The sequence below is a fragment of the Coregonus clupeaformis genome, chromosome 33, assembly GCF_020615455.1.
Source record: "Coregonus clupeaformis isolate EN_2021a chromosome 33, ASM2061545v1, whole genome shotgun sequence".
Classification (NCBI taxonomy): Eukaryota; Metazoa; Chordata; class Actinopteri; order Salmoniformes; family Salmonidae; genus Coregonus; species Coregonus clupeaformis.
The window spans coordinates 16,953,988-16,974,494 of NC_059224.1; the positions used below are offsets into that span (position 1 = coordinate 16,953,988).

Consider the following 20,507-nt stretch of genomic DNA (forward strand, 5'->3'; position numbering starts at 1 on the left):
TGAGAGAGGCCTGTCATTTTCATCATAGGTACACGTCAACTATGACAGACACATTGAGAATTTTTTTTCTCCAGAAAATCACATTGTAGGATTTTTTATGAATTTATTTGCAAATTATGGTGGAAAATAAGTATTTTGTCACCTACAAACAAGCAAGATTTCTGGCTCTCACAGACCTGTAACTTCTTCTTTAAGAGGCTCCTCTGTCCTCCACTCGTTACCTGTATTAATGGCACCTGTTTTAACTTGTTATCAGTATAAAAGACACCTGTTCACAACCTCAAACAGTCACACTCCAAACTCCACTATGGCCAAGACCAAAGAGCTGTCAAAGGACACCAGAAACAAAATTGTAGACCTGCACCAGGCTGGGAAGACTGTATCTGCAATAGGTAAGCAGCTTGGTTTGAAGAAATCAACTGTGGGAGCAATTATTAGGAAATGGAAGACATACAAGACCACTGATAATCTCCCTCGATCTGGGGCTCCACGCAAGATCTCACCCCGTGGGGTCAAAATGATCACAAGAACGGTGAGCAAAAATTCCAGAACCACACGGGGGGACCTAGTGAATGACCTGCAGAGAGCTGGGACCAAAGTAACAAAGCCTACCATCAGTAACACACTACGCCGCCAGGGACAAAAAATCCTGCAGTGCCAGACGTGTCCCCCTGCTTAAGCCAGTACATGTCCAGGCCCGTCTGATGTTTGCTAGAGTGCATTTGGATGATCCAGAAGAGGATTGGGAGAATGTCATATGGTCAGATGAAACCAAAATATAACTTTTTGGTAAAAACTCAACTCGTCGTGTTTGGAGGACAAAGAATGCTGAGTTGCATCCAAAGAACACCATACCTACTGTGAAGCATGGGGGTGGAAACATCATGCTTTGGGGCTGTTTTTCTGCAGAGGGACCAGGACGACTGATCCGTGTAAAGGAAAGAATGAATGGGGCCATGTATCGTGAGATTTTGAGTGAAAACCTCCTTCCATCAGCAAGGGCATTGAAGATGAAACGTGGCTGGGTCTTTCAGCATGACAATGATCCCAAACAGATCTCAACCCCATAGAAAATCTTTGGAGGGAGTTGAAAGTCTGTGTTGCCCAGCGACAGCCCCAAAACATCACTGCTCTAGAGGATATCTGCATGGAGGAATGGGCCAAAATACCAGCAACAGTGTGTGAAAACCTTGTGAAGACTTACAGAAAACGTTTGACCTGTGTCATTGCCAACAAAGGGTATATAACAAAGTATTGAGAAACTTTTGTTATTGACCAAATACTTATTTTCCACCATAATATGCAAATAAATTCATAAAAAATCCTACAATGTGATTTTCTGGATTTTTTTTTCTCATTTTGTCTGTCATAGTTGACGTGTACCTATGATGAAAATTACAGGCCTCTCTCATCTTTTTAAGTGGGAGAACTTGCACAATTGGTGGCTGACTAAATACTTTTTTCCCCCACTGTATCTGCTCTAGGGCCAGGGATAACTCCTGTCCCTGGTCGTCTCCTAGTTCACACGTTTATGGCTGAATAGTTGCTGGAAGTCTGGAGGATCCTGGGTAGCTGGATTTGAGGCGGAAAAATCTCCCAGAGCAATTGGAGATATTGAACATCACCTCACATACCTCTGCTATTCTCTATCTCACACACACCCTCTCTCTCTCCTCTCTTTCGTTCTGTCTCTCTCTCTCTCTCTCTCTCTCTCCTTTTCTCTCTATCATTTCAGTTCATGCCATCTTTCCTTCAGGGACAGAACAGGTAATAAAAACATTTTGTTAGTTATTTTTTGTTAGGGGGTATATCAGCTTTAATATTGCAGATAGATTGTAACTTCCATCAACAGGTTATCAGTTTTACCACACGTTCCACTTTCAACGCAACTGTTTTAAAAATTAAATTTCTATTATAGTAGTATTCTGAGAAGATTACTCTCACTACTATTCCATAAGAGCATGATGATAATGATGGTGATGAGTTATTATCTACTTTAACCAACAGCTCTTTTAATGATGGAAGATTAAGGTTATTAAATAACAGGCAGCACGCCCTGAGGAAAGAGGTCGGCCTCTGCCTACATTAATTATAGAGCTGTTACAAAAACATGTCTCTAATATATATAGGTTATACTGTAGGTTGAGAGATTTTGTGAAAGAGCACAGTTAGAAAGATATGGCATATAGAAGCAAACCGGATGGACATCATGAAAATGATCGGAGAGGTTGAGGGTAGAGGAAGTTCAGGAGTAAAAACAAACAAAATAGAATTATTGTAAAATTGACTGTGTCCATAAAATGTATATTGGATGTATAAGCTGGAAGTAGAGGCCTAAGCATTGTTGTTCACTAGTTTACTCCAATTAGGGAAGGGGTGGTGGGGTTGGAAAGTAATAAAGGGAATTATATTTTGAAAAAGGATATGTATATGTGTATGTATGTGTATGTGTATGAATATATACAGTGGAAGTCGGAAGTTTACATACACTTAGGTTGGAGTCATTAAAACTCATTTTTCAACCACTCCACAAATTTCTTGTTTACAAACTATAGTTTTGGCAAGTCGGTTAGGACATCTACTTTGTGCATGACACAAGTAATTTTTCCAACAATTGTTTACAGACAGATTATTTCACTTATAATTCACTGTATCACAATTCAAGTGGGTCAGAAGCTTACATACACTAAGTTGACTGTGCCTTTAAACAGCTTGGAAAATTCCAGAAATTATGTCATGGCTTTAGAAGCTTCTGATAGGCTAATTGACATCATTTGAGTCAATTGGAGGTGTACCTGTGGATGTATTTCAAGGCCTACCTTCAAACTCAGTGCCTCTTTGCTTGACATCATGGGAAAATCAAAATAAATCAGCCAAGACCTCAGAAAAATAATTGTAGACCTCCACAAGTCTGGTTCATCCTTGGGAGCAATTTCCAAACGTCTGAATGTACCACGTTCATCTGTACAAACAATAGTACGCAAGTATAAACACCATGGGACCACGCAGCCGTCATAACGCTCAGGAATGAGACGCGTTCTGTCTCCTAGAGATTAACGTACTTTGGTGCGAAAAGTACAAATCAATCCCAGATCAACAGCAAAGGACCTTGTGAAGATTCTGGAGGAAACAGGTACAAACATATCTATATCCACAGTAAAACGAGTCCTATATCGACATAACCTGAAAGGCTGCTCAGCAAGGAAGAAGCCACTGCTCCAAAACCACCATAAAAAAGCCAGACTACTGTTTGCAACTGCACATGGGGACAAAGATCGTACTTTTTGGAAAAATGTCCTCTGGTCTGATTAAACAAAAATATAACTGTTTGGCCATAATGACCATCGTTATGTTTGGAGGAAAAAGGGGGGACTTGCAAGCCGAAGAACACCATCCCAACCGTGAAGCACGGGGATGGCAGCATCATGCTGTGGGGGTGCTTTGCTGCAGGAGGGACTGGTGCACTTCACAAAATAGATGGCATCATGAGGAAGGAAAATGATGTGGATATATTGAAGCAACATCTCAAGACATCAGTCAGGAAGTTAAAGCTTGGTCGCAAATGGGTCTTCCAAATGGACAATGACCCCAAGCATACTTTCAAAGTTGTGGCAAAATGGCTTAAGGACAACAAAGTAAAGGTATTGGAGTGGCCATTACAAAGCCCTGACCTCAATCCTATAGAACATTTGTGGTCAGAAGTGAAAAGTGAAAGAAGTGAAAAAGCATGTGCGAGCAAGGAGGCCTACAAACCTGACTCAGTTACACCAGCTCTGTCAGGAGGAATGGGCCAAAATTCACCCAACTTATTGTGGGAAGCTTGTGGAAGGCTACCCGAAACGTTTGACCCTTAGACACTGATCTAAGGCCAATTTGAGTTTTTTACGGCTATGGATGAGGGTAGGGTTTAGGAAGAGTTAGCTGATCCTAGATATGTGCCTAAGGGTAACTTCTACCTGGAGTGTTTTTGTGTGCTGTGCCCTTTCATTCATGCAAAGCATTAAATAACAGGAACAGTGGCTATTCCCTGTCTCACATAGCTGCATTACTGTTACAAACCAGTAGGGGGCAGAATAATCTAGGCTAGGATCATGTATGCTTCATCAACACTGGGACGATGTGACTGAGCAGGGTTTTAATTATATAGGGCTCTGGTCAAAAGTAGTTCACTATATAGAGTATAGGGTGCCATTTGGGACGCATCCTTAGAGTCTTACTGCTTAATGTCGCCCCTGGAGTTAGTATTACCCATATGTGTGTCCCCGGGTTTGATCTGGATGGCCGAGCGTCTCCAGATGTCCTCTTTCACCTGAGACATCCCCTCCATACTGGCATAGCACACACCCGCGCAGCCCACAAGCTTTGGGGAGGTTGGGGTCCCATAAGCCATTAAATATTTTTTTTAGAATGACAAGAAATTTGCTTTAAAACTGCTACATTTTCTCTCAGCCTCATGGCAAAATGTGTAGAATAGCAGGAAATTAGCTCAGGGATTCTTGAAAGTCAAGACAATCCTTGTCCGGCAGGGAAAGTTTTTTTTTATAGTTGAAAAAATATGGATTTGCTGGTATTATTTGAGCTTAAAATGTACATTTAGGGGAAATTTATAAGGGGAAAAGATTTGTTTGGGGAATTTTCCAAATACTTTCAATAATATTATTGTCGGCTCTATGCCTGGAAATGCCCTTGTCTGGAGCAAAGGATCCCAATTTCAAACTCTCCAAAAAAATGTTTACAATTCTAGAAATGGGCAAAAATGTATATTAACTGAAAAAATCTCGTACATTGTGTAGTTTCTTGCAATAGCCCTCTGTGACTTTAAATAATATTTCTCTCAAAACTTAGATTCCTAAAAGATGTGTCCGGAGATTTGGTTTACTCTGTCAGATTTGTCTAAAATCCTAAATTAATCAGGAATGAGCAGGGTCAGCTATACCATAAGGACCCCCCTTACTCATGTCTGCATTACATCTAGTGCAACAAGGTCACTCATGGTCTGTAAAGTTCTCTAGTTTTGATCGATTTAAACAAACAATATTGGAATCACCATGGTCACAACCATAGACTGCCAACTCCATCTGCCTGATAGATTAAAACAGAATATGAATTTTGGTTCAAATATGTTACATTTAAATTAGGTTTTAGAGTCATAAAGCAACTGAGGAGAAACTAAATCGCTACTGTGTATACAACTTAAATGAAGAAGAAAAATTACATTTTTGTCTAACGTCGACTCCGTCAGAGTGCTGAAAGATCTGATAGAATAGTTATGTTTTTATTGGGGATTTCAAATGAATCATTTTCCATATTATTATTATTTTTTTTGTATTTAACTTTGATTTTTAGAGTAAAAAATATGCCTGTTTTGAGTATCTGTTGTCAACTCCATCAGTGGTTTGTCAACTCCGTCACTGATGGCTATCCCCCTTAAGATAATTTTTTTTGTCAATATTCTGAAAAAAAATATTGTAATCACTGTTCTGTAACATATGCTTAAACAATTGAAGTATTTGCTGTGCTAGACCTAAGGGATAATGTTTGCTTTATAAATGTTGTTTTATGTTCTAAATCTAGAAAAACATGCCAAAATGCTAACCAAATTAGGCCTGGAGCATTTAATAGTGCTTTAAAACAAAACAAAAATACGTTTGGAGATTTCTATTACATATTTGAATAATGAATGTTAGAATTAAACAATCAAGGCCTTTAAACACATGTTGGAAATTGTAAAAATGCAATTACTTTTATGTTGTCTGCGCTACGCCACTGAGCACACACCGTGGTCTTGTCCTGGCCCTCCAGCTGCTTCCAGCCTGAACTGTAGAGCAACACAACACAGTGATCAGTCATTCAGTCAGTCATTCAGCTGGTCAGCTAGTCATTCAGCCAGCCAGTCAATCAGTCAGACAATCAGATAGTCATTCAGTCAGTCATTCAGCCAGTCAGTAAGACAGTCATATAGTCAGTTAGACAGTCAGTCATTCAGCCAGTCAGTCAGCTAGCCCACCAGTCAGTCAGACAGTCAGTCAGCCCATCCGTCAGTCATTCAGCCAGTCAGCACCACCAATGACCAGTAGAGGGAGCTAGAGGAGTATAACTCAGGCTATTGTACAGAACAGTAGAGGAAGATATTGAGTAAAGCATACAGAATGGTGTGACAAACAGGGGTTGAATTACACTACTTAACATACAATTACGATAACACATAGAGGGCTGGAGCACCATTACGTATGCTTCATCATGTCTGAAAATTACTTTTGGAGAAAGGTTTGTCAAACCTCCTAAGCAAACGAACAAGAACTGTTTTTATGTTGGGAACTTATACATGATGTGTTCATAACGTGTCCTTCTCCTATCCATGTTCTCATTGTGTCAACATCTTTGTCCTCTAGTTATCTAAATAGCTCCTTTAAATCATAATTTTCAGCATAATTTGTCCCTCGTTTGATCAGTGATGCAGTAGGGAGCCATGAAGGAGAGTCGTGACAGGGTTATTTGTCCTGGTTTTTAAGAGCCTTTTGACATTATCTCCCAAACAATGGAGCGAATACACTAACATTACAGTCCACAGATAGTTTACTGATACACTACTGCACTTCAGGATCACACTGTGTGCGTGCGTGCGGGTGGGTGGCTGGGTGTGTGCAGTGGTGTAAAGTACTTAATTAAAAATACTTGAAAGTACTACTTAAGTAGTTTTTTGGGGTATCTGTACTTTACTTTACTATTTATATTTTTGACAACTTTTACTTTTACTTTACTACATTCCTAAAGAAAATAATGAACTTTTTACTCCATACATTTTACCTGACACCCAAAAGTATTAGTTACATTTTGAATGCTTAGCAGGACAGTAAAATTGTAAAGTTCACGCCCTTATCAAGAGAACATCCCTGGTCATCCCTACTGCCTCTGATCTGGTGACTCTCTAAACACACATGCTTCATTTGTAAATTATGTCTGAGTGTTAGTGTGTCCCTGGCTATCCGTAAAAAAAAACAAGAAAATGGTGCCTTCTGGCTTGCTTAATATAAGGATTTTGAAATGATTTATACTTTTACTTTTCGTTTGATACTTAAGTATATTTTAGCAACTACATTTACTTTTGATACTTAAGTATATTTTAAACCAAATACTTTTAGACTTTTACTCAAGAAGTATTTTACTGGGTGACTTTCACTTTTACTTGAGTCATTTTCTATTAAGGTATCTTTACTTCTACTCAAGTATGACAATTGGGTACTTTTTCCCACCACGGGCAACCTCATTAATTACCCCCCCCTTCCCTTTCATCTCTCCCTCCTTTCTTCTATGCCACCTCCCTTCTCCTCTCTTCCCTCCCTCTCCTCCTTCATTACCTCCAAGGTTAATTCCCCCTTATCTCCCAATGAGCCTCACATTTCATCCCCCCATCCCCTGTCCTTCCCTCACTACCTCACCTCTCTTGGGCTCCCCCCATCCCCTGTCCTTCCCTCACTACCTCACCTCTCTTGGGCTCCCCCCATCCCCTGTCCTTCCCTCACTACCTCACCTCTCTTGGGCTCCCCCCATCCCCTGTCCTTCCCTCACTACCTCACCTCTCTTGGGCTCCCCCCATCCCCTCTCCTGTCTTCTCCTCTCTCCTCAATAATCCTCTTCCTTCCCTTTTCTCCTCCTGCCCTACCCTCTCCTCCCTCTCTACCAGTACATACACTGAGCAGACAGACAGACAGACAGAGACAGACAGACATGTTTGTAGAGACTAGATAATAATAATAATAATAATAATATAATATGCCATTTAGCAGACGCTTTTATCCAAAGCGACTTACAGTCATGTGTGCATACATTTCTATGTATGGGTGGTCCCGGGGATCAAACCCACTACCCTGGCGTTACAAGCGCCATGCTCTACCAATTGAGCTACAGAGGACCACATTTATTACAGCTTATCACCGGAGGCCAGGCCAGAGACGCAGCACGCTGAAATATGGCTGGTCACCACTGCCACTAGACACCACAAAGAACCACTGCTCTGAAGGCAATAAGAAGGGAGAGAGAAAGGGAGAGAGAGGAGAGAGAGCGCTAGGTACTCCAAATTATCAGCCATTAATTCAAATTAATGGGAAGATTTCCAGCACCGACTTTACTTGATGTGGGATGCTTGGCAGTGATTTGGCACACAATTAACCTTCTGTGTGTCCCTCTCTCGCTTTCTCTTTCGCTCTTTCTCTTTTATCTCCCTCTCTCTGTCTCTTACAGTTGAAGTCGGAAGTTTACATACACTTAGGTTGGAGTCATTAAAACTCGTTTTTCAACCACTCCACACATTTCTTGTTAACAAACTATATTTTTGGCAAGTCGGTTAGGACATCTACTTTGTGCATGACACAAGTCATTTTTCCAACAATTGTTTACAGACAGATTATTTCACTTATAATTCACTGTATCACAATTCCAGTGGGTCAGAAGTTTACATACACTAAGTTGACTGTGCCTTTAAACAGATTGGAAAATTCCAGAAAATTATGTCATGGCTTTAGAAGCTTCTGATAGGCTAATTGACATCATTTGAGTCAATTGGAGGTGTACCTGTGGATGTATGTCAAGGCCTACCTTCAAACTCAGTGCCTCTTTGCTTGACATCATGGGAAAATCAAAATAAATCAAGTCTGGTTCATCCTTGGGAGCAATTTCCAAACGCCTGAAGGTACCACATTCATCTGTACAAACAACAGTATAAACACCATGGGACCACGCAGCCGTCATACCGCGCAGGAAGGAGACGCGTTCTGTCTCCTAGAGATGAACGTACTTTGGTGCGAAAAGTGCAAATCAATCCCAGAACAACAGCAAAGGACCTTGTTATAAAAAAAACAGACTACGGTTTGCAACTGCACATGGGGACAAAGATCGTACTTTTTGGAGAAATGTCCTCTGGTCTGATGAAACAAAAATAGAACTGTTTGGCCAAAATGACCATCGTTATGTTTGGAGGAAAAAGGGGGTCGATTGCAAGCCGAAGAACACCAACCCAACCGTGAAGCACGGGCATGGCAGCATCATGCTGTGGGGGTGCTTTGCTGCAGGAGGGACTGGTGCACTTCACAAAATATGTGGATATATTGAAGCAACATCTCAAGACATCAGTCAGGAAGTTAAAGCTTGGTCGCAAATGGGTCTTCCAAATGGACAATGACCCCAAGCATACTTCCAAAGTTGTGGCAAAATGGCTTAAGGACAACAAAGTCAAGGTATTGGAGTGGCCATCACAAAGCCCTGACCTCAATCCTATAGAAAATGTGTGGACCGAACTGAAAAAGCATGTGCGAGCAAGGAGGCCTACAAACCTGACTCATTTACACCAGCTCTGTCGGTAGGAATGGGCCAAAATTCACCCAACTTATTGTGGGAAGCTTGTGGAAGGCTACCCAAAACGTTTGACCCAAGTTAAACAATTTAAAGGCAATGCTACCAAATACTAATTGAGTGTATGTAAACTTCTGACCCACTGGGAATGTGATGAAAGAAATAAAAGCTGAAATAAATCATTCTCTCTGCTATTATTCTGACATTTAACATTCTTAAAATAAAGTGGTGATCCTAACTGACCTAAGACAGGGAATTTTTACTAGGATTAAATGTCAGGAATTGTGAAAAACTGAGTTTAAATGTGTTTGGCTAAGGTGTATGTAAACTTCCGACTTCAACTGTATATGAGGCAGGTAATTGATTTTCAACCAAACAAGTTTGATGTTTTATTAAATAACTGACACTCTCCAGTGCTCCCCCCTATTGATTTAGTGAGAAATTCATTTTTAGCACATTGTCAAAGCTGATTTATCTGGAAGAAAATAAAGGACAATTCATCTCTTCAGTTGAAAACGAATTGATTATAAAGTTTCAAAACATGATAGATTGATAACAGATTTCCCTTTGGAAAAACAGGGCTGTCCAGAAACAACCACGATCCTCTATCCCTATAGCCCTAGCTCAAGTCGATCTGAAAGGATCAGATAGGTTTAAACAATTTGGTAATAGCTCCAATAGCTTTCCCTCAAACTGTCAAGGTGGAATTCTCACCGTATTGCTTAAACCTATCCAATCCACCTATATTCATTTCCTCCTCTCCACTGCCTCTCCGTCCTTTCAGGTTGGTGTTTTATAGCTGTTTCTCCTGGAGTTCCAGTTCATTGCACTGCTGAGTCCCTACAGCTTTTATCCCTAACGCAGGAAAGATGGAGAGGGGTTGAAGAGAATGTGAGAGGGGTGGAATAGAGGGTGAGAGGGTGGAAGAGAGGGTGAGAGGGTGGAAGAGAGGATGAGAAGGGGGGAGCAGGGTCAGAGGGGTGGGAAAGGGGTAGTGAGGTGGATAGAAGAGAGAGGAACAACAGAGAGAGAGGGGGAAGGGGGTAGAGCGTCCACAACTCAAACCACAAATGGTCGTTGGTGCGAGGTTGTGTTTACTAGAGCATTTCTGAGGACACTTCATGTCTCGGTCAACAAATGTTTCCTACAGTCTGGGACATTAGATGATGTACAGTACAGTATGTACTATGTAGCAATTAGGTGACAGACAGGGGAGAGGGCTGTCTGTCGTGTGTGTCTGTTGATGCACTTGTCATCTCCCGTCTGGATTACTGCAACTCGCTGTTGGCTGGCCTCCCTGCCTGTGCCATTAAACCCCTACAACTCATCCAGAATGCCGCAGCCCGTCTGGTGTTCAACCTTCCCAAGTTCTCTCACGTCACCCCCCTCCTCCGCACACTCCACTGGCTTCCAGTTGAAGCTCGCATCCGTTACAAGACCATGGTGCTTGCCTATGGAGCAGTGAGGGGAACGGCACCTCTGTACCTTCGGGCTCTGATCAGTCCCTACACCCAAACGAGGGCATTGCGTTCATCCACCTCTGGCCTGCTGGCTCCCCTTCCTCTGCGGAAGCATAGTTCCCGCTCAGCCCAGTCAAAACTGTTCGCTGCTCTGGCACCCCAATGGTGGAACAAGCTCCCTCACGACGCCAGGACAGCGGAGTCACTCACCACCTTCCGGAGACATTTGAAACCCCACCTCTTTAAGGAATACCTGGGATAGGATAAAGTAATCCTTCTACCCCCCCCAAAAAAAATTGTAAAGTGGTTATCCCACTGGCTATAGGGTGAATGCACCAATTTGTGAGTCGCTCTGGATAAGAGCGTCTGCTAAATGACGTAAATGTGCCCTTGAGCAAGGCACTTAACCCTAATTGCTCCTGTAAGTCGCTCTGGATAAGAGCGTCTGCTAAATGACTAAAATGTAAATGTAAATGTAATGTACTGATGCTACAACGTTACATGTATAAACCCCTGAATAAAGTTATACTGTACAGTAGGAACAAGACACAATGCATTAACTATAGAATATACAATATACACTGCTCAAAAAAATAAAGGGAACACTTAAACAACACAATGTAACTCCAAGTCAATCACACTTCTGTGAAATCAAACTGTCCACTTAGGAAGCAACACTGATTGACAATACATTTCACATGCTGTTGTGCAAATGGAATAGACAACAGGTGGAAATTATAGGCAATTAGCAAGACACCCCCAATAAAGGAGTGGTTCTGCAGGTGGTGACCACAGACCACTTCTCAGTTCCTATGCTTCCTGGCTGATGTTTTGGTCACTTTTGAATGCTGGCGGTGCTTTCACTCTAGTGGTAGCATGAGACAGAGTCTACAACCCACACAAGTGGCTCAGGTAGTGCAGCTCATCCAGGATGGCACATCAATGCAAGCTGTGGCAAGAAGGTTTGCTGTCTGTCAGCGTAGTGTCCAGAGCATGGAGGCGCTACCAGGAGACAGGCCAGTACATCAGGAGACGTGGAGGAGGCCGTAGGAGGGCAACAACCCAGCAGCAGGACCGCTACCTCCGCCTTTGTGCAAGGAGGAGCAGGAGGAGCACTGCCAGAGCCCTGCAAAATGACCTCCAGCAGGCCACAAATGTGCATGTGTCTGCTCAAACGGTCAGAAACAGACTCCATGAGGGGGGTATGAGGGCCCGACGTCCACAGGTGGGGGTTGTGCTTACAGCCCAACACCGTGCAGGACGTTTGGCATTTGCCAGAGAACACCAAGATTGGCAAATTCGCCACTGGCGCCCTGTGCTCTTCACAGATGAAAGCAGGTTCACACTGAGCACATGTGACAGACGTGACAGAGTCTGGAGACGCCGTGGAGAACGTTCTGCTGCCTGCAACATCCTCCAGCATGACCGGTTTGGCGGTGGGTCAGTCATGGTGAGGCATTTCTTTGGGGGGGCCGCACAGCCCTCCATGTGCTCGCCAGAGGTAGCCTGACTGCCATTAGGTACCGAGATGAGATCCTCAGACCCCTTGTGAGACCATATGCTGGTGCGGTTGGCCCTGGGTTCCTCCTAATGCAAGACAATGCTAGACCTCATGTGGCTGGAGTGTGTCAGCAGTTCCTGCAAGAGGAAGGCATTGATGCTATGGACTGGCCCGCCCGTTCCCCAGACCTGAATCCAATTGAGCACATCTGGGACATCATGTCTCGCTCCATCCACCAACGCCACGTTGCACCACAGACTGTCCAGGAGTTGGTGGATGCTTTAGTCCAGGTCTGGGAGGAGATCCCTCAGGAGACCATCCACCACCTCATCAGGAGCATGCCCAGGCATTGTAGGGAGGTCATACAGGCACGTGGAGGCCACACACACTACTGAGCCTCATTTTGACTTGTTTTAAGGACATTACATCAAAGTTGGATCAGCCTGTAGTGTGGTTTTCCACTTTAATTTTGAGTGTGACTCCAAATCCAGACCTCCATGGGTTGATAAATTTGATTTCCATTGATAATTTTTGTGTGATTTTGTTGTCAGCACATTCAACTATGTAAAGAAAAAAGTATTTAATAAGATTATTTCATTCATTCAGATCTAGGATGTGTTATTTTAGTGTTCCCTTTATTTTTTTGAGCAGTGTATATATACACAATGAGGGAAAAAAGTATTTGATCCCCTGCTGATTTTGTACGTTTGCCCACTGACAAAGAAATGATCAGTCTATACTTTTAATGGTAGGTTTATTTCAACAGTGAGAGACAGAATAACAACAAAAAATCCAGAAAAAAACGCATGTCAAAAATGTTATAAATTGATTTCATTTTAATGAGGGAAATACGTATTTGACCCCTCTGCAAAACATGACTTAGTACTTGGTGGCAAAACCCTTGTTGGCAATCACAGAGGTCAGACGTTTCTTGTAGTTGGCCACCAAGTTTGCACACATCTCAGGAGGGATTTTGTCCCCCTCCTCTTTGCAGATCTTCTCCAAGTCATTAAGGTTTCGAGGCTGACGTTTGGCAACTCGAAACTTCAGCTCCCTCCACAGATTTTCTATGGGATTAAGGTCTGGAGACTGGCTAGGCCACTCCAGGACCTTAATGTGCTTCTTCTTGAGCCACTCCTTTGTTGCCTTGGCCGTGTGTTTTGGGTCATTGTCATGCTGGAATACCCATCCACGACCCATTTTCAATGCCCTGGCTGAGGGAAGGAGGTTCTCACCCAAGATTTGACGGTACATGGCCCCGTCCATCGTCCCTTTGATGTGGTGAAGTTGTCCTGTCCCCTTAGCAGAAAAACACCCCCATAGCATAATGTTTCCACCTCCATGTTTGACGGTGGGGATGGTGTTCTTGGGGTCATAGGCAGCATTCCTCCTCCTCCAAACACGGCGAGTTGAGTTGATGCCAAAGAGCTCAATTTTGGTCTCATCTGACCACAACAGTTTCACCCAGTTCTGTATATGTGCTTTCTTGAGCAGGGGGACCTTGCGGGCGCTGCAGGATTTCAGTCCTTCACGGCGTAGTGTGTTACCAATTGTTTTCTTGGTGACTATGGTCCCAGCTGCCTTGAGATCATTGACAAGATCCTCCCGTGTAGTTCTGGGCTGATTCCTCACCATTCTCATGATCATTGCAACTCCACGAGGTGAGAACTTGCATGGAGCCCCAGGCCGAGGGAGATTGACATTTCTTTTGTGTTTCTTCCATTTGCGAATAATCGCACCAACTGTTGTCACCTTCTCACCAAGCTGCTTGGCGATGGTCTTGTAGCCCATTCCAGCCTTGTGTAGGTCTACAATCTTGTCCCTGACATCCTTGGAGAGCTCTTTGGTCTTGGCCATGGTGGAGAGTTTGGAATCTGATTGATTGATTGCTTCTGTGGACAGGTGTCTTTTATACAGGTAACAAGCTGAGATTAGGAGCACTCCCTTTAAGAGTGTGCTCCTAATCTCAGCTCGTTACCTGTATAAAAGACACCTGGGAGCCAGAAATCTTTCTGATTGAGAGGGGGTCAAATACTTATTTCCCTCATTAAAATGCAAATCAATTTATAACATTTTTGACATGCGTTTTCCTGGATTTTTTGTTTTGTTATTCTGTCTCTCACTGTTGAAATATACCTACCATTAAAATTATAGACTGATCATTTCTTTGTCAGTGGGCAAATGTACAAAATCAGCAAGGGATCAAATACTTTTTTTCCCTCACTGTATATGTGTTTTAAGTGAGAAATAGGCATTAGTCTGAAGCTGAAAAAGAAAGGAAATTCACATGAGCACAACACAATGCCTCCTCCACCCATGCTCTACCAAGGCTTTCCAGCACACAGCTTTTACCTACTACAGGAGTTGTGTTGGTATTGTACTTCAAACTATGTGTATGCAGGTTGCTTAGGATCTAAACCTTCTCAAACAGCCTAATTCATACTCTTACAGGAGGTGCTTCCACAATAATGTGATTTGAAGCGCATACAGGGTAATGTATTGGGTTCTTCACACACTACAGTAAGACATTATCCCATTACGCTACCTTTTCATGCTTTCTTTTATTATATGAAAGCAAGCTTTGCTTTTATACTTACAAGACGATCAGGCTTGAGTATTTCCTTAAATCTTTATTTTAGCAATACAATACAAAAATAATCAGAATAACATCCTTTTTTGGTCAGTAGGTGCCCAACATAACAACAGGTGGTGGTGTGTTGGACATAGTCACTCATATAGATATAGTGATCTATAAAGCCTGTCTGCATACCTGATTTCTGTAACCGTTAGCTTACTTGTGTAAGCTCAGAATCACTTGCATTTCAAACATGGTCCTGTTTTTTCAATTGCTGTGCTGATCAATGGACAGTTCATTACCTCTGTCAAAATAATATGTAGCTTAAAGTCATGTTTGTACCTGTATTTCTTTTTGCAAATAAAGATGGTGACGCAACAATAATACACCTTTACAATAGGCCTATATCTAAAAACACATACAGCCTAATGACATAGGCATTGTTGTGCCTAATGTGAATATCCTTTCTTTTTCGGCTTCAGACCAATGCCTACTTCTCACTTAAAACGTAGTTTTTTGTTTTTAATTGTTGAATGTTTTTTACACCGGAAGGTATTATGCCACATTATTAAACAACATTATAATACAGCATAATAGCAATACAAAACAATAATGACAAATGGCAACAGAAATAATGTAGTTGTTAGTATTTATTTAATATTAACAGCTGATTTTCCAGAGGGAAGTGAAAAACCAGAAACCCATTTAAGCCAATATGGAGTAAACTGGAAAAAAGATTCCCTGATATCTCTTAAGACAATCAAGCAAGCTCCTGGAAAATACACAAATAATCAACATGTACCCATTAGCTATTTACAGTACGTGAACATGTACCTTAAAGTTTACTGAAGAAAGGCCTAGTACTACATTACCTGTAAACAAAAGTGAGTTATCACTAAATATAATATGTACAACCAAATGTACATTCATCAGATATAGTCAACTTTTTAAAAACAATTCAGGGATGACCACAATTGCTCTTGACAAACTACAGGTTTATGCAGGCTTTTTTGTTCAAGCCCAGTTTTACCACACCTGATTCTGCTATTCATGGTCTCGATGAACAGCTGAGGTCTTGATGAACAGCTGAGTAGTAGAATCAGGTGTGGTATCACTGGGCTTGAATAAAAAAACATGCATAACTCTGTGGATCGTCAAAAGCAATTTTGGTAACTCCTGATTCAAACACTATTGATAAGTATTGATAGTGTGTCAAGTACCATGTGTACCGTGTGCATTTGAATTGGCATAAGTTGTTTGTCAGCTCCAGCTTGCATTTCTCCGTGGCAGGCGCATGCCCACGATCCGCCACTTTGCCATAGAGCACTGTCTCCCTGGGCAGTACTGTAGGGATTGCATGCATCTCACGGACGAGGATAATGACCTCTTCCTTGAGAGTCAGCTGGGAGTATTTCTGTCTGTAATAAGGCCCTTTTGTGGGGAAAACTCATTCTGATTGGCTGGGCCTGGCTCCCCAGTGGGTGGGCCTATGCCCTCCCAGGCCCACCCATGGCTGCACCGCTGGCCAGACATGTGAAATCCATAGATTAAGGCCTAATGAATTCATTTAAATTAACTGATTTCCTTATATGAACTGTAACTCAGCAGAATCTTTGAAATTGTTGCATGTTGTGTTTATATTTTTGTTCAGTATAAATGAAAATAAGTGTGTGTGTGTGTGTGTGTGTGTGTGTGTGTGTGTGTGTGTGTGTGTGTGTGTGTGTGTGTGTGTGTGTGTGTGTGTCGGGAGGGGGCTGTCAGAACTATAAACTAAAATAATGGTCTAAATGTATCCTCCGGGAAGCGAACCCACAATCTTCAGATCCACAGGCGGAACCGGTTCTTAAAACATTGATTTCGACAGAACATTTAAATGGACAGTCTGGACGCATTCGTTCCAAAATTATTTTGTTCAATCACTCAGTACTGACTGAACGTTTATTTCTCTTGCTTGGTTAAAATAGAATAGTCTAAAACACGTAGCTAACCAAGTTAACAAGCATGTCATTTTCTTTTGACTGCGCACAGCATCGCACTCAATGTCACGATAATGGATGTGCCTTGATCAGTTCCTCCCACTGATATTGAAGCTTATCTTTTGGGAAAGAAATAGGATAGTACCTAGTCCCTCTCAATATACCTCTGCTTTCTCCTCTTCTCACATTTCAGGGTAGCTCTTTTCAACCATTCTCCATCCATTCTGGTTGTATTAAATAACTCACACTGACAGGGGGTTGTATTAAAGAACTCACACTGATAGGGGGCTGTATTAAAAAACTCACACTGACAGGGGGCTGTATTAAAGAACTCACACCGTCAGGGGGCTGTATTAAATAACTCACACTGACAGGGGGTTGTATTAAATAACTCACACCATCAGGGGGCTGTATTAAAGAACTCACACCAACAGGGGGCTGTATTGAAGAACTCACACCGTCAGGGGGCTGTATTAAAGAACTCACACTGACAGGGGGCTGTATTAAAAAACTCACACTGACAGGGGGCTGTATTAAAGAACTCACACTGACAGGGGGCTATATTAAAGAACTCACACCGACAGGGGGTTGTGGAGATTGCTGCTATAAGAGTTCTGCTCTGGTTTTCATCTTATCACATAAAACGTGATACCCAGCAGCAGGTTGACATTTATTGTCATGAGTCTTGTCCAGGAGGCAGAACTGAGGTATTTCACCTGCAAAAGTCAAAATTGGAAAGTCAAAATTGGCTATATTGTAAAAATTTAAGAAAACAAAAATCTGCTTTTTTGTATTAATTTAAGGTGACACTTTTTGGAAAAAAAAGGTGCTATCAAGAACCAAAATGGCTTATTCGGCTGTCCCTATAGGATAACCGTTTGGAGAACCCCTTTTGGTTTCAGGTAGAACCGTTTACACAGAGGGTTCTACATGGAACCCAAAAGAGTTCTACCTGGAATCAAAAAGGGGTCTACCTGGAACCAAAAAGGGTTCTCCTATGGAACCCTTTTTTCTAAGAGTGTAGGGTTAGGCATTAGGGTTAGGCATTAGGGTTAGCAGTGTGGTTAAGGTTAGGTTTAAAATCAGATTCTATGACTTTGTGGCTGTGCCAGCTAGTGACCACTCTGCAGAGCTGCCTCCAGAACAAGATTCATGATGAAAACATGCTATGCAGCACCTCAATGGAATATTACTCAATCAAAAAAGTATGATTCATATTTCCATTGATAGTACAGATATTTCCTTTGAAGACAGGAGTGTATCATCATGGTTACATGTTATCCATCTACAGTGCATGGGCAGGTAGTTCCTTCTATAGAAATAGAATGACTAGAATGGACCTTCCCATGCCATTATATTTATATGGTTCCCTCCCTGCAATGTGTAGCTACTGTAAGTTAACTGTGTGTTTATTGTCTGTTCCACAGACCATAGTTCGAGGGAACCGTCCCCCGAAGGATGCGTCCATCAATGGTCTCCTGGAGGAGTTCGACAGCATATCTGTGACACGTTCCAACTCCCTACGTAAAGAAAGCCCTATGGACCCCCACCAGGCTGGGGCCCCCAAACCCGCCTCCCACCACCCCCCACACCCCCACCCCAACGAGGAGAATGGCTTCAGCCACTACTACTCCCAGTACTCCTGTGACCTGGACACCTCCAGTAGGGACTTCTCTCTGGAGTCCTATGGGAAGGACGGTAAAGCCTTCGCTCTAGATGGGGAGTGGGCCGTGGGGAGACACTACCGCTTCCCCAAACAGAACGGCCACCTCACCCACGCCACCCGCGTCCCCTTCTACCCCGACGCCATGCCTCAGAAGGCCGACTACGCCAAGCTGCCTCCGGACTACCACACCTACCTGGAGAGCAAGGTGGCGGGGGCGCGCTTGGCCGACGAGGTGGGCTCTGGGTCCGGGGTGGGCAGCGGAGGGGGGTCCGCCGGGTCCACGACAGGGGGGTACTACCGGGCATCCGTAGGTGGCTCGTCCAGTCAGGACTACCGGGACGCGTCAATGGTGGGGACGCCGTCCCGCACCTCGCTGCACAGCGAGCAAATCAACTACCCGGACAGCGAGTGGAGCTACAGCGGCGTGTCCAGAGGCGAGTACGAGAAGAGGTCCAAGTCGTGGTACGTGATGCAGACCAGCCCCACGCCGGCCGTCAGACAGCGCTCCAGGTCGGGGTCTGGCCTCCAAGAACCCAACCTGCCCTACGGGGCCAGCGGAGTCTTTAAGAGTCCCCCTCAGGCACACCCCTACAGCTCCTATACCTACCCACGCCTCTCAGAGACACTTACCAACTCACAGGCCAAGGTACGTCTGGGCTGGTGTGTATATTTCCATGTGTTGTAAAATATTAATGCCATGGTAAGGCACCAAAGGCAACATGTTAGCATTGTGTTATTTTCTACTATTATCGAAATAATAAATAATGTTGTTTTGGTTATAATTTGGATCAGGTGATAAGAAATAGGTAGCATTTCCCTATGAAGTACCTACTAAACTGATAGGTTTGATTTGATTTGATTTACTAGGATCCCCATTAGCCGACACCAATGGCGACAGCTAGTCTTACTGGGGTCTGACACATAACGGAAAATACATTACAGACATTACTCATGGCTCTGTATAATACTGTACGTTTCCTAGAATTTGTTCTGGACCTGGGGACTGTGAAAAGACCCCTCATGGTATGTCTAAGTGTGTGTGTCAGTCAGTGCTGTGTGTAAGTTGATTATGCAAATAATAAATAATAATAATAGGGGGAGAAATGAAGGAGAGAGGGAGGAGGAAGAAGAGATAAACTGTCCATCAGTCTGATACCACAGTTCAGCTGAGAGTGAGGGATGGGGGAGGACAGAGGAAGAGAGGGAGAGAGGGAGAGAGGGAGAGAGGGAGAGAGGGAAGAGAGGGAAGAGAGGGAGAGAGGGAGAGAGGGAGAGAGGAAGAGAGGGAGAGAGGGAGAGAGGGAAGAGAGGGAGAGAGGGAGAGAGGGAGAGAGGGAGAGAGGGAGAGAGGGAGAGAGGAAGAGAGGGAGAGAGGGAGAGAGGGAGAGAGGAAGAGAGGGAGAGAGGAAGAGAGGGAGAGAGGAAGAGAGGGAGAGAGGGAGAGGGGAAGAGAGGAAGAGAGGGAGAGAGGGAGAGAGAGGGATGAAGGAGACAGAGGGAAAGATCGTTTTTCTTTTGATGTACCGATTTCATGGCACAGGGTGTATGAGTTGATATATAAAATGACGCAAGATTCAAGACTTCATGCTTTTCAGCTAAAATTATTGTACAGAATTCTTGCCACCAACAAAATGTTGAATATACATACAATCACCGCAGCTCTGCATATTTTGTTGAGAGGATACAGAATCAATAGACCATTTGTTCTGGTATTGCCCTCAGGTAGCCTGTTTCTGGTCTCAGGTTCAGGAATGGCTGAAAAAGCATAACATTAATCTACAATTTACCCTAGAAGTAGCATTGTTGGAAGATTTGGAGAGATGTGGTCAGTCAATTACTAATATACTAATACTCTTAGTAAAAGTATTTATTTTCAACTCACAATCTGTGGATTCTATTTGATTAGATAGATTCAAATTGAATGTTAAACATCACAGCATATTTGAAAGATATATGGCGTGTAGAAATCCGAAGGGAGTGG

The 20,507-nt window shown here is 43.0% G+C and overlaps 1 protein-coding gene across 4 annotated transcripts in view; it reads left to right on the top strand.

Moving 5' to 3' along the window:
• Positions 1 to 20,507, top strand: part of LOC121548702 (serine/threonine-protein kinase PAK 5-like) — a 98,847-nt gene that overhangs the window by 60,965 nt on the left and 17,375 nt on the right. For all 4 annotated transcript variants that reach the window (XM_045210173.1, XM_041860231.2, XM_045210174.1 and 1 more), the window contains one exon: positions 18,288 to 19,172. In XM_045210173.1, coding sequence (XP_045066108.1) covers positions 18,288 to 19,172 — 885 coding nt within the window. The remainder of the gene's footprint in view (positions 1 to 18,287; positions 19,173 to 20,507) is intronic.